The 15,672-nt window shown below is 40.2% G+C and overlaps 1 protein-coding gene across 1 annotated transcript in view; it reads right to left on the reverse strand.

Moving 5' to 3' along the window:
* metap1 (methionyl aminopeptidase 1) overlaps window positions 1-15,672 on the reverse strand; it is a 114,388-nt gene that overhangs the window by 64,209 nt on the left and 34,507 nt on the right. Inside the window, exon 3 of the mRNA XM_084310146.1 lies at window positions 5,202-5,311. Coding sequence (XP_084166272.1) covers window positions 5,202-5,311 — 110 coding nt within the window. The remainder of the gene's footprint in view (window positions 1-5,201; window positions 5,312-15,672) is intronic.

Genomic DNA, 15,672 nt, shown 5'->3' on the forward strand with positions numbered 1-15,672 from the left:
TGACAAGCCGAAAACTGTCGAAATTGTAGTTATTTGATGTTTGGATTTTTTTTTTTACAACTGAGGTAGGTAAATAAAATTTCTGGAGACTAAAGTACCGAAAAAAGGTACCGTTGGGTACCGGTATCGATTCACAGGTACCGGTATCGGTTCAAATGTGAAAGGTACCCATCCCTACTGAGTGATGGGCTTATCAAACTGACCTGATATAGTGGGGCTTAATACAGTATGTCATATCTTTTCTTTATTGATAATAAGGGGAGACCAACACCCATCAATAAATCTGAATGGGACTTCAGAAAACACTATTGGAAAGGTAGTTGACTTCTGAGTGTTATTCAAGTGCAGTTCCTGAGGGTTAAAAGAAAATCAACCTCCAGTACAGGAAGTCAATGGAGAAATCTTACTGGAAAAGGTCACTTTACATTATAAGTAACTGAAATTGTCTGAAATCATCTACTTTCACTTATAGTGACAGGAGGGTGATCATTTACATTTTATTTGAACCCCCAGGGACTGGACTTGAATTGTTATTATCTGCTTTATTAGCAGGAAAGAACAAAATATCATGAATGACTTCACTTAAATGGATATTTCACAAGTAGAACTCAAAGTCAGCAGTCTTCCCTCTATCTAAAGGCACTGCCTTGGGAGGCTTCAGTGGAAGAGGCGTATGAAAGGTAAAAGCTTAGATATGCAGGCTTGGCAGCAGAAACTGAACAGCGAAGATGGAAAGCCAGGGATTGTCTGGTAGAAGTAGGATGCAAAGGATTTATAGCACAATCGACTTTATCATTATTGGGAGTCTGGGATTCTGTTTTTTCTTTTTTTTTCTTTTTTAATCACACAATTCGAATAATTTTTTTTACCATCTAATGTATGTTTTTTTTAAACAATTCGATTATTAATTTTAATATAGAATAATCGTTACCACCATTCCAGGTGTCAGGCTCCTCATTCACTTCTATTCATTTTGAGGAGCAAGTCTAATATAATCTGAAAAAAACTATACAGCAATATTGTTCTGAAGGTCCAGATTAACACTGAAAGTCTGCGTTTATTATTTTGTATAACTTATATATTGTTTATATATATAAGATATATATCTTCACGTCATCTGTTTTACGTGCCAGTATTTATCATTCGCCTTTTGTATATGTCCCATTCTTAACGCCATAGGCGCCAGCGCGCGCCCCCTGTAGACATGTTTCAGAACATGCCCAGGCAAGCCCAGAGAGAGCGCTTTGATCTGTGTGGGTGAACAGGCTCAGTCCACAGGTAACACAGAGTGAGAGAGAAGTAACGTTTGACGCAGTCGTAAACAGGACAGCAAGGCAACGTATCGTTATAGAGAGCCGCACGGCTAATTAGATACAACCATAATATTGTCGAGCCATTATTGGCACAGTATAGTGACTTGTGTAAGCGAAGTAACGTGGAGAGACTTATAGTTGAACCCAGCGACGTTCGGGATATAACTACTTATTGAAGACTTCATGCGGGTTAGCCTAGCAACAAGGGCTAACTAGCTATCAACCATGCCAACGGGCGTTTGGACTAATAGCTATTAATTCTGCCATCGGGCGCTAGGAATACAAGGACCGGTCCGTACGAGACCCTTTCCTCCCCAGCGACGACCGGATTATCCTAAGTGTGTCTGCAGCCCTCTGGAAGTAGGAACTCCAGAGGACCACCGTCTCCATCCATCATCTTGCTTTTCCCTGTTCTGCGTGCTTCGTCCCAATCCACTCCATTCAGAGCTCCAACGGTCGGGTACCCGTAGTATAGGAACTATCGTTACCTCGGACATTGTGGCATTGATATTAAAGTAATAGCAGGAGATCTGTGTTCATATGCTATGTATGTTTTCTATTAATATTAAAGTGATTGTTTAACTCGGTTTCACTGTCCCCTCGCAGTTAATGGAGTGTCCGCCATTTTGTGTAACTATATTGTCTGGCTAATTAATATTCTAGTAGTAGGGGAGCTCCAGTAGCTCACCACGTACCGCGAGTGCTATTTCAGCGCCGTGGACAACCGTGCTCGTCACGGATCTGGGGCTGAGCGAGTTCGAATCCCGGACTGCAGCCGTGCCTTTCCCAGAGTGTCTTCCCCCCCATCTGAACCCTTTCAGCCTGCTTCTGTCGGTCGAACTTGACCAAGTATAAATGCGATAAACGTATAAAAGAGCCAGGGAAATGGCCAAAGTTTAAAAAAAATATATATATATTCTAGTAGTGGTCTAATCTAAACATCTAAATACAGTCAGGGTTGTGTAGCCCCTTAGCTACAAATATTATTCTGTATAATATACGTTTCGGTATCAAAGGTACTATTTTTCACTTGAGATGTAGTTTGACCTAAAGACTTTTTTTTGCTAGCCTATTCAGGACCTTAATTGCAAGCTATTTCTTTCTTTTAGGTTAATTATTTTCTGCAACGAGCAGTGGTTAACATTACAAGTGAACTCATTTAGAAAAATTATTTACAACTCGGTAGATAATACAGGGAAATTCCTCTTATTAAATTACCATTTAATTTTCCTCCATTGAGCAATTATTTTCATCTATGCTCTGAAAAGCAGTCGAGAGGAGCTCAGTGTTTTGGGTTACGCATCTGTCACTACAGGTTTTTTGTTTTGACATTTTTCATTAGAGTCCCCCATAATCTAGAGTCCCACGGTTCGGGGCCATGGTTTGAGTTTGTTGCATAAGCAACGTGTTCATTTAGACACATGGTAAAAATAGGAGTAAATGTATTCATTTGAACTGGAATTCCATTTCACAGGATTGGAATAAGGCAAGAGCCAGAATTTGTCACAGGATTGGGACATGGCAAGAGCCAGAATTAGTCACAGGATTGGGACAAGGCAAGAGCCAGAATTTGTCACAGGATTGGGACAAGGCAAGAGCAAGAATTAGGATTGGGCCTAGACGGGAGTAAAACTGCCTGCTCTCTCTCCATCCTCTGCATCTCTGCCTCATCATTCTCTTCTCTCTCCTCTCCCCTTATTTTGCTTTTTAAAATAATCAGCAGCTTAAGCCTGAGCGGTCCGGTACAGGTACGAGATTGATATCACGCCATAAATAGATTAACACAGAACGTATTAATTAATGTTGTGTTTCTTTTTCAAATGTAGCCAAGAGTAAAGACCCTAACCCTATCACAGTCAAAGTGTATATTTTCAGCACTACGTTTGTTTACCAATTATTTTAAGTGTCATTAGTGAAATATGAGCTTATAAAAATCTCTGCGCATTGCATCGGAAAGTGGAGGATTTAGGCAGAAGTAAAGCAAGCTGTCATAAGTGTGTGTAGTCCTATGAACGGCAAGACCCAGGGCTTTCAATGGGCTTTCAAATTACATAAAACTACACCTCCCCAGCTCACACCAGTTTCTGTCAATCATCTGACTTCCAGCGTGAAGCTTTAAAAAAAAGATTTGATATTCAGGATCATATCTCATGAGACGAACATACCTGAACGTTATTACCATAAAATAGAACATAGTTAGTATCTTTACCTTTCTGTGAAAGTCTAGCAAAAAAACGTGTTGCAATCTGATGAAAAATTACATGAGATATTTACATCATAAACTGGTGGTACTAAATCCAGATTGAACTCTGCCATTGGAAAGGGGAGATTTGGCCCGATCCATAGATGTGTGACCTGGCCATAATAAGGTAATTTATAGGCCTGATATTCTATATTCATATTTCAAATTGCATGTGTCCGGATGGCAAAATTCAGTACTGTAGTAAATCATCTGCCATTTATTCATTTGCTTAGATTTTTTGTACACGTGATCTCAAGAAGGTGCTGAATGAGCTCAGTGGCAATTTTTCACATCTGGTCAATTGCATGGTGTGATTCACCGTCAAAGATGAAATAAAATAAAGAAAAGAAAATGTGATAATTCTCCTTTGGTTCATTACAATTTACTCAAGCCTAGTAACACACAATATTTCTGGCACTGGGAATACATTACCTGAGATCCATATATGTCCCTATATACCAAGAACATGCAAATGGACCTTGTAGAAGTGGAAAAATCTTCCATTTACTTAGGTATGTATTTTTAGGCAAATTCTCTGAAAATATGGCTAATGCTTAAAGGATAACTCCACTATTTTGGGAAATTAGCTTATTTAACATCTTCCCTGGAGTTAGACAAGAAGATGCATACCTTTTTTGTCTCTGTGCGTGCATTTTAGCTTTGGGAATAGATGCTCCGTTAGCATAGCTTAGCTTCATCACTGGAAGTGAGGCAGGACAGTAGCCTTACAGTGCCTTACAGTGTATTGCAAGGTCTGACATTGACCAAACTTGATATGCATGACCTTGGTGGGCTCTAGGTCAACTCCTGAAAAGGGGGTCAATGTCAGACCTTGCAATCAAAAGTTAGGGGCGCACTGAAATTATGGCAAGGGTTATTAGCCCCCTAACTTTTGATTGCAAAGTCTGACATTGACCCCCTTTTCAGGAGTTGACCTAGAGCCCACCAAGGTCATGCATATCAAGTTTGGTCAATGTCAGACCTTGCAATACACTGTAAGGCACTGTAAGGCTACTGTCCTGCCTCACTTCCAGTGATGAAGCTAAGCTATGCTAACGGAGCATCTATTCCCAAAGCTAAAATGCACGCACAGAGACAAAAAAGGTATGCATCTTCTTGTCTAACTCCAGGGAAGATGTTAAATAAGCTAATTTCCCAAAATAGTGGAGTTATCCTTTAAGAGGTTAATGTCAGCACTTAATTGCTTGAATGGGTTGAGTAGGAAATATCTTCACAATGAATGAGTTGTTTCAGATTTGATCCACGTGTTCCGTTTACTCGACTGAGGAAATTAATCAAATACATATATTATTTTTAGACTATGCAAAGTTACCAGTAGCCTACTCCAGTGAGGGAGGCGTGGAACATTATTTAACATGCCTGGCTCAACTAATAGAAAGATAAGCAATACACCAGTGCAATATGTCAAAATATAATCTTACAATAAAATAGATTACATGACAGCATTGTTTTAATTAACCATTCGATCCCCCCCACCACCCGCACTATAGTGCCACCATGTAAAATATGCACTTCCCAAATAAAAAGAAAGAAAAAGGTTGGGTTTTTATATTTAACTAATGTTGCAAGGCACTGTATATATTAATGTAAAATGTAAGGATTCTTGGAGAAAAAGTGGGTCTTACCAATGGATAGTGAGGGCGTAGTTTGCCTGTAAAGCGATAGCCAGGCCATGGGTCTGTGTTGGTGTCCTTCTCCACGCAGTTATCGTCGTCATTCTGGCTTTTGTCATCCTCTAACACAACACAACACAACACACACACAACAACACAACACAATGAGTCTTGCTCAACTGAAACTACTGTGCCAGTGTGTAATATCTACTATTGAGAACAATTAACTTCCACCAAATCGTCCACAGGTCTCATTCAGGAAATCTAAGCCTAGAATGCCATGCACTGGTTTTTGTAAGACTTTTTAAGGCCTTTTAATGACACTGTCAATTAAATAAAATTAATTAGAGGTCGTAAACTCTGGAACACTCTAAATTCATCATTGAGTTCAAGTTCAAGTTTCTTTATTAGTTGAACTTGTCATACAAAAATACAGAATACTTTTATATGAAATGCTTTCTTCTGTTCTGCTCCTGAGAGTGTGCTAGATAAAAAATTAAATAGATAAGTATAAAATAGAAGTCAAAAGTACGTAACAAGTGTAAACAAAAAGTGTTCAAAACTAAAGTGTTCAATATACATACCGTATATGCAATATACAATACAGAGTAGGAAAAAAATTAGTAACTGAGTTACAATACAATATAAAGTACAATGCAGAAATGGGATGAGGTACAATTTAGAGTAAGGTGCAATGAGGTATGAGTTGTAGTGCAAATCTCTTTACCAATCAATATAAATATAAAGTGTGTTAAAGTGTCTAAAGTGGGTAAAGTGGGTGCTACAGTGAGTTGTTTATTTAAAGTGAGTGTGTGCGTATGTATGTGTGTGCTGTGAGTGTATTTGATGGTTTGTTAAATAGTGTTATTGTCGTTGAGCATTCTGATGGCCTGGGGGCCTGATTGCTTTTACCAACGCATTCGTGTTTCCGGGTTCCCGTTTTGCGCTCGGCCTCGCACGTTTCTGGGCATGTGGCGGCAAGTTATTTCCACGGTTAAGCTTAGGCACTCTTTCGAAGTTGGTTAAGGTTAAAGTTTGTCTTAGAGCGTGACGGCAAGTTATTTCCACGGTTAAGCTTAGGCACTCTTTCGAAGTTGGTTAAGGTTAGAGTTTGTCTTAGAGCATGGCGATAGAACGCCAGGTAGTTTGCAGGCTGTTCGACGCGGAAATGGGCAAAGACACAGCTCGTCACGCTATTGGGCGCACATGTCACATGACCAGAACATGCATGGCCAATCAGAGTGCACGCGTTGGTAAAAGCATAGACGCGGCCTGGGGATAGAAGCTCCTTCTGAGTCTCTCTGTGCTTGCCATGAGACTCCGGTATCGCTTGCCTGACCGCAGCAGTTCAAAGAGGCAGTTGTTTGGGTGGCTAGAGTCTTTGATTATTCTCTTAGCCTTACCCATGCAACGCTTGTTGTAAATGTCTTGGAGAGTGGGAAGCCCACCTCCAACTGTGCGTTCGGCTGAACGGGCCACTCTCTGTAGTCTGCTACGGTCTTGTGCGATGCTATTCCCAAACCAGGAGGTGATATTGCCAGTCAGGATGCTCTCCATTGTGCATGAGTAGAAGTTCTTAAGGATCTTCTGACTCACTTTGAACTTCCTTAGAAGGAAATAGAGGCGTTGCCGTGCCTTCTTGACTACACGGTCAATGTGTGTGGTCCATGTCAAGTCCTCGGATATGTGGACTCCGAGGTACTTAAAACTGTTCACTCTCTCAACCGGTGCCCCGTCGATGCTGAGGGGGCTGTAGTCCCTGACCCCCGACCTCCTAAAGTCCACAATCATCTCTTTTGTTTTGCTGACGTTCAGGGAGAGGCAGTTCTCCTGACACCACCAGATTCTCTACCTCTTCCAGGTAGGCCCTCTCATCGTTTGCAGAGATCAGGCCCACCACTCAGTGTTTCCCCTATATGCATTCAGCAGCGGTGCAGCGCCACCGCCGCTGCTATGAACTAGACCAGTGGTTCCCAAACCTCTCCTCGAGACACCCCAGCCGTTCCATGTATTTGTTAAATTCCACCACCAGCACACCTTGATTCAACTAATAAAGGGCTTGTTAAGTTGAATCAGGTGTGCTGGTGGTGGAATTTAACAAATACATGGAACGGCTGGGGTGCTTCGAGGAGAGGATTGGGAACCACTGAACTAGACCATAACAAAAAATTTAAAATAATAATAATTATTATTATTATTATAATATATATATATATATATATATATATATATATATATATTTATATTTTTTATCATTTAATTTGGGCTGTGGGGGGTGCTTAACACTTTGGATGCCAGCCACACGTTTTGTCGTTAGTTCATGCCGACCGCTGAGTGCCCGCCAACGACATATATCGTTTGTTTGCCGTATTTTTTTTTATTGGGGATTTGAATTCATATTTCATCAATCGAGCCTCGGGTTAGTGCTGCAGAGTCTCTCTGAGCTCAGTTGGGAAGATACCGCCCCCTATCGTCTCTCCCTGTGGTACTGCACCCCATTAGTTTAGAATGATGCAGGGGGAGTGGTCAGTTTCCTCATTTTATTTTTCCCTCAAGGCATCTGAAGAATCGATAGTGCTCACCGGCCCGGAAATCATGTGGATTATGTATTTACAGGACTCAACACTGTAATCAATAAGCGTGATCGATATGGAATGGCGATCAGGAATTGGAATAATCTTTTTGGATAACATCTGATCTCAGGTAAGGAATCTATTTTACCAGTCTTAGGATAATCAGACCTGTTTTCACGGAGATATAAGCTTTTTCCCTATGCGTGTGTGTGTGTGTGTCTGTGATCGCTGATGAGGATATGAGAGAATCGATTTTTCAGCCCGCCTATAGCGTGCATAAGTACACATATACTATCGATAATCTAGCGTTTATTTGAAAACTATTCATAAATAGGCCGAAAATGACAACGTTTTTGTGTATTCTAGAATATTCCAGTAAATGCCTTTTATCACGGAATCTTTATATTTTCCTTGAAAACGAGGGCTTTTCAAAATGCTATAAAACGAAAATGAACCAATAAAAAAACAATCCGTTTCGACAATGTTGACTGCAAACAAGTCATTGATAAACGACGGGCAGATTAGACACATAGTCATAATTTAAGAGAGTGAATGAATGAAAACTTTATTTAACAGATTGCAGAATGGGTACAATACAGTACGGCTCAATACATACAATTGTTAAGGGGATGCAGACCTGAGAAAGACGTTTGTCTTGTTTCCATCAGGGTCCCCCATTTTCAATTCATATAGACATATATGACATACATGACATACAGATAGTCAGTACTGCTACATCTATACATTTATGACATACCAGATTTGCAAATACAGTACTGTTTGTGATACAGAAGGAGTCAAGAAAAGGGAGTATATACATTTGACGTATGCGTTCACAACGCTATCATTGAAGTGGGTGCTGGCATTCAACGGGGTTTTCAATGTTAAATGGCCGGCACTGAAAGTGTTAATGTAAAAGACTGACCTGAGGAAAAGGCTGCAGGGAGAAAGCACTGCAGTCTAGTCGATTTTGTGTTTTGAGCACAAAGTTCATCATAGATCTAGCCTCTTTATTTTGCACCAGATTGATGCACCAGATTGATGCATTTAACTTTAAAATGTAAACAAATAAAAAAGTTCTGGGGGGGGCATGCCCCGGGACCCCCCTAGAGGCACAGAACCGCTGCTGACTTTTTTTCAGGGGAAACACTGCCACTACTGTGTCGTCAGCAAATTTGATGATTGTGTTGTTGTTCCGCTGTGCCACACAGTCGTGTGTGTACAGCGAGTAGAGGAGGGGACTCAGAACACAGCCCTAGGGGGCCCCTATGTCGAGGGTGATGGATGAGGAGGTGCAGTTGCCTGCTCTCACCACCTGGGGTCTACCTGTCAGGAAGTCCAAGACCCACTGGCAGAGGTCATAGTTCAAGCCCAGGTCCCTGAGCTTGGCTATGAGTTTGGAGGAGACTATGGTATTGAATGCTATGGCATTGAGGTAAACAACCTCCTTATCTATATTTAAAAAACAATTCAAATCGAATTTAATTTCATCATAAATCACCATCACACATCCACCGCCGGAAACGCTTTAAAACGTTATTGCCTGCCATGCTTTGACCGCCAGACCACGCTGTACAGCGATATTGAGATCAATATTAAATTTTTTCGCCATGGCATTCATAATTCATATATACACCTCCGGCGCTGCAGCTGGACCCTACGGCTTAAAAAAACGATGGCTCAATAACGCCGCCTGGTGGATGGCCGGGCGAGTTACACTCGAACAACAGGAAGTGCCATGAGTGCATCGATGAAAGTCCTCCGGCCGTCAGACATTGTTGCAAGGCTCCCGACAGATACTATAGTACATATCGATTGCTTTATAAACTTAATAATCGATATGATTTCGGCGTTTATTGCGACATACAAACCGGAAATGGACCTAGGCGATCGACGTCCTATACCTGGGATCTTTCACCGCCAGTCTCATTGACGCACGGTAAGAGGACGCTGACCCTATTTTTAGCTCAATTGTTTATTCTTTTCACTGCAAACCGATCTGATCAATATATCACCCATACTACATAAAGCATTTACTGACGATCACGGAATTATAAACGACCCCCCCCCTTTCATCCGCGCATGATGAAGCATAATGTATAGGATCATATACAGTTGAATTTTTTAATATAGCGTGTATCGGGAATAAACGGCAGTTGATAATCTATATATGCGTTTATGCCTATAACTCACGTTCTATGAATTACTGCAGAAAATACTTATATTCTAGAAGGTATTTTTGGAAGAATCTATGAACCTACATCCTGAACGATAGATAATCGATGTTGAATGGGCCATAGTAATGTCAATTTAGCAATACAATTTAAGAAGGTATAGAGTGGTGGCAGTGAGGCTACATTGATGGATATAACCGTGGCAGGGAATGTGTTAACACATTGACTGCCAGCCATTGTACCCATCAATATAGCCAGTCTGCCACCGTTGAAAGCCTATGGAGATGTTTACCTTCTTTGCAGGGCTATAACTTTTTAAATTGTATTGCTATATTGACATTACTATGGCCCATTCAACATCGATTATCTATCGTTCCGGATGTGGGAACGTTATATTTTTTCATTCATACATTGTTGTGTTAATACCATCTTGAATATAAGTATGTTTATAAGCTTTTCTGCTGTAATTCCAAAAACGCTAGTTATAGGCCCAAACGCATATGATAGATCGATTGCCGTTTCTTTCCTATACACGCTATATTAAAAAATTCAAATGTATATGATCGTAGGGCTGGGCGATATGGAAAAAAATCATATCGCGATAACGATATGATAATGTTATCATATTTCTCGATATCGATAATTATCGAATTGTTATAAGTATAAAAAAAAAATATGTATGTTTATTTTGCAGCAATTCTTTGTTATTGCCGCCAGTGTTACATCCCCTCACACTCCAGTTCTCAGGCTGCAGCTGGTTTAAAAGCTAAAGTTAACCGGCTTCTCTGCTGGCTGTGGCTCCAGGGGAGTTGAACAGTTCTGGCTCTGCTAGTTTATTTTCGATCTTTTGGCGCTTTTTTGGTGGACAAACCACCGCACATGTGCACCGTGACTCGTGACTGGAGTCTAGTTCTGCTAGCACACATAGCCTACTGTGTACAGACGGTTTCAAACTGTATTTTAAATTAGAAAGCAAACAAAATAAATAAATGGACAAGAGAAAAATAAATCTCAATTTGGTCAGTATTGTCATTTGGACAAGCAAAGCCATTACTTTAAGTTGCAGGCAAGAAAGACAAGTCTGTCCACTGTCTCTGGTTTTAAAACTGCCCTGTTGCAAGTCACAAAAAAAAAAAAAAAAAATATATATATATATATATATATAAAAAAATAAACTATCGATTATTAAAATATATCGCGATATTTATCGTTATCGTTATATCGCCCAGCCCTATATGATCGGTATACACATTATGCTTCATCATGCGTGGAGGAAAGGGGGGGCGGGGGTCGTCTATAATTCCTTTATCGTCAGTAACGGCTTTATGTAGTATGGGTTGATATATTGATCTGACTGTTTGCAAACAAAGAAACGCACAATCGGGCTGAAAATAACGTTACTGTCCTCTTACCGTTCGCCGATGAGACTGGAAGAAAAATATCCCAATTATTTGACGCTGATCGCCTAGATCCATTTCTGATTTGTATGTCGCAATAAACGCCGAAATCATATAGATTATTGCATTATGGAAGCGATCCAAATGCACGCCAGTGTTTGTCTGTAGTCCCGTAGCAAGATATTACTGCCGGAGGGATTTCCTCGACGCACCGATCACAACTTCTGGTTTTGAGAGTGTAACTCGCCCGACCATCCACCAGGCGGCGGTATTGAGGCGTTGCAATCTCATTCAGGGTCCCGCTGCAGGGTCGGAGGTTGGCTGGATGAATTATGAATGCCATGGCGAAATTTTTTTATATTGATTTCAAGAACGGCGAAAGGCATTCAATGCATGGCAGGCAAACACGTCGTAAGCCGTTTTTGGCGACGAATGTCTTAAGTTACTCCTGTGCATCAGTGTTACATCTACTGTTAGCAGGGAACAAACTTAACTTTTTGACTCACCAGCCATTTGGCTGGTAGATTTTTAAAAGTACCAGCCGGGCAGATTTTTTACTAGCCAAAAATTATAAATAGCTTTTTAGTATATCGCCATGTGTTATTATTACATATAATACTCTCATATGCTATTTTCAATTAATATCATAAACAACATAAGGAATATTAGCATAATTTTGAGTGAACTGAAGGAATGAGTCAGTGTTAATAGTTTTAAATGCAAATAATTTATTGAAACATAGAAGTGGGGTCGGGACACACATTTTATTTCTATTTTTTAACTGTTTTAACCATGTAGTGTAGCACTTTGGGATCCCAGTGAACAAAAAGTGCATTACAAATCCAATCTATTATTATTATTATTATGTGTGGCTGCCACCCTGGCGGACATCTGTGCAGCGCTCCGTGGGCATAGATGTCCGAGGGCTTGCAGCAAGCCAGAGTTTAACACAGTTTCAATCAATCAATCAATAACAACATTAACCAGACTCTCGTTGCGTCTATTCTGCCAACGCTAACGTTACCTCTCATTGTGTATTCTACCAAGCAAACCCGGGTTTAACGTTACCTCTCTATATCGGCTGACTGTAGTATTAGGCTAATAACAACAACAAACTTAACACATCAGCGATCTTGTTGTGACACTAAACTCTCCGCTCGTGGTAAATTGGGTTGATGTCGGTTGTTTCATCAATAAATAAGGCAGAATACACAGTGAATCCATTCTTTTTTGTTTATTGCACTTGGTTCTGTCGCAAACAAATCCTGAATGAAATGCATCCTTAGCGAGGCAGTAAAGATGGCGGCGCGGCGTTCTGTTCAGAGGCTACAAAGTGTGACGCGTCGAGTAGGGGGTATCTGCAGAGCCGCAGAGCCAGGCTGGACCAATAGGGTCGCTTGGAACCGAGTAGGGTATATCTGCAGAGCCGCAAGCCAACTTTATTATTATGATAAAAAACAGCGGTGACGCGGTATTCAGCCTAACTCTGCGGTGAGCGTGATGCAACAGCGATCGCGGCAGCTCTAGCCGACGCATGCAGTGGATTTTGTTGGCCGCCAGATGGCGCCCAGGCCTTAATTTATGACGGCCAAACATTAAATCTACAAGCCTGTGGCGGTCGGCGTGTGACTAATTTGTACCCTGACTGTTAGTATGGCTGCTTGTTTCCTTTTCCTCATTATATACCGTTAATATGTTATTCTCCTCTCCTTTGCCCTCTTGTACAAAAAAATAAAGATTGTTCTTGTTACTGACTTGTCAATCTTCCATGTTTTCGCTATAGTGTCTGCCTTATGTCTCTGATCCTGTTTTGTAGTTTATTTTGTAGACCATGCTACACATGTATTTCGTTCATATTGTTTATGGACAATGAGATGGGAGTGGAACTTTGTACAAGCCATTTGGGCTTCGTTCCCTCCTAGCACTGTTTTTTTTTTTTTTTTTATAATGTGCTAAATAAATAAACTAAACTAATGGACTGCCAACTGTGACCCTCATTGTGCAGGTGCTCTCAAAGTCGCTCGCCCCTTCAGTAAAACATGTGAAAAGGGCTCTCTGGTGACATGTTCTGCACAAATAACAATCTGTATAGTCAAGGGTATGCCTCCAGAGTTAACTGTAGAAAAGATATCTGAGTGGAGGGGACCTTTAATGTCTCATTAAGGAGTGTGTGACATGAAGAAACACAACACCCTTCAGGAGAAAGTTATTAGCACTCCTCATCCTCCTATCAGACATCACCTGGATCTGACATGTCATGAGACTTGTCTGTCAAATGCTTTTATTCATTGTTTGGAAGGTATGTACTATGTACTAGAGCAGTGGTTCCCAAAGTCGGGGTCGCGACCCAAAGGTGGGCCGCGAGCAGCCACGGGTGGGCCGCGAGCAGCCACGGGTGGGCCGCGAGATGAGTAAAAAAAAAAATAATAATAAAAAAAAAAAAAAATTGTTTTATTTTAATTTTTTTAATTTTTTTGTCAGGCCACTGAACTTAGAAGCAGGCCAGGACAGTGTTTCTAGTTGTATTCTAAAATTCTATTCTATTCTAAAATGTGACTATATGGTTTTATATTAACTTAATAAATAAACAAAAACGAAAAATCGACTTATTTCAACGAACATTTCAAACTAAATAACAGATTATGCACATAAAACGCTGAAAACAACCGAAGCAACAATAGTATTTTAATGAGGCTATTATTATTATCATTATTATTTTGCAACAAGTTAGCCCTCTCATAAATAGCACATATAAATGAATAACTAACTTGAACTAACTTAATAGGATTGAAGTGATATTTGGCTTAAAAAATCGGTCGCCTGGCAAAAAAAAAAAAAAAAAAAAGCCAGACGATGTGCATTGGGCCGCGGCTCTCTGACGCCTTATTTTCTGGGCCCTGGCCTGAAAAGTTTGGGAACCCCTGTACTAGAGGGATGCACTGATCCGATATTGATATCAGATATCGGCCCCGATATGACTAAAATAGCTAGATCGGATATCGGAGACAATAACAATAAATAATAATAAATGTTTGTTTCTTTGTTATTTAATTTTTATAATAAATTATTATTCAGTAAATTTATATTTATATGTGTTAATTTGTTACATTTTGTTTCACCAAGTTAGGAAAGTAAAGTTTTAAGTCAAGCCTGATGTTGCCTTGCACAAAAGAATGATCCCAGTCTCTTCCACACAGTGAGGCATAGTCACAGTTTATTAATTGATATTAATTGGATCGGTACTCTGTATCGGCCGATACCCAAAGCCCAGGTATCGGGACTGAAAAAGTTGGGTTGGTGCATCCCTAGTATGTATGCTAACATATACCTTTCTTTTTGGGATGCACGATAATTATCGGGTCGATAATTATCGGGCCGATATCAGCAATTATAACGTCATCCCGATAAACCAGATACAATTATTGATAGCTCCGATAATATATCATATATTTTTTGGTAAAAAAAAAATGCGGTGTGGGTGGATTGGGATGAGGCCGTTTGTTTGTACTGTAGGCTCCTCCCGTTTTACCAGTACTGTGGTACGACTGATAGCGTGTGGTTTAGGAAAAGGGAGTTTTTAACAAATCCAGCGCTCCCTTTCTCATGCCTGGCTGTGACGTAGTCACGTAACTTTCAGAAGCAGCACGTATAGTAAACAAATATGGCGTCGGTAGTGTGGGACTTTTTAAAAGTTTCAGAGGAAAACAGTTCGCTTGCTATTTGTAACAAATGCAGAAGTTCCACGAGGAGGGAAAAGGGCAACAAGCTATAACACATCCAACATAATAAGTCACCTGAAACATCACCACCGCTACGATGGTGTATTAAAAGTAGGGTTGCCACCTTTGAGCAATATAAATAAGGGACACCTGTCATCGAGCGTGCGCGTAGCGCGCGACAAAACATTTTGGGCGGTTTTGTCGAGTTTTTGGGGCGGAAATGGGCAGATTTTGTCACTTTTTTTCTTTTACTTTATTTCGGTTTTAGGGTTAGGGTTAGGGTTATGTTATTTAATTATTTTGGGGAGCCAGCCCCCCAAACTCCTGAAATGCATAGAAATCTATGAAATCTAAATAAAACAATCTATGACATTTATATTAAAAAGAGCTAGCCCCCCAAACCCCTAACATACATAGACATCTATGCAGTTTGGAACAGTTACTATATATAGTCAAGAAAGCATTTAGTCATACTTAAAGTTTAAAGTGCTTTATTTGCATTTAACATTGTTTAAATAAATTGGCTGAACTATAGCCTCAACTTGAGCATAATACTGTATGCATATAAAGTGCTGTAAAAACAAAGCCTGGGAACACTTTTACTGAAAGAGGACAATAAT

Source organism: Notolepis coatsorum (assembly GCF_963971535.1).
Source record: "Notolepis coatsorum genome assembly, chromosome: 3".
Taxonomy (NCBI): domain Eukaryota; kingdom Metazoa; phylum Chordata; class Actinopteri; order Aulopiformes; family Paralepididae; genus Notolepis; species Notolepis coatsorum.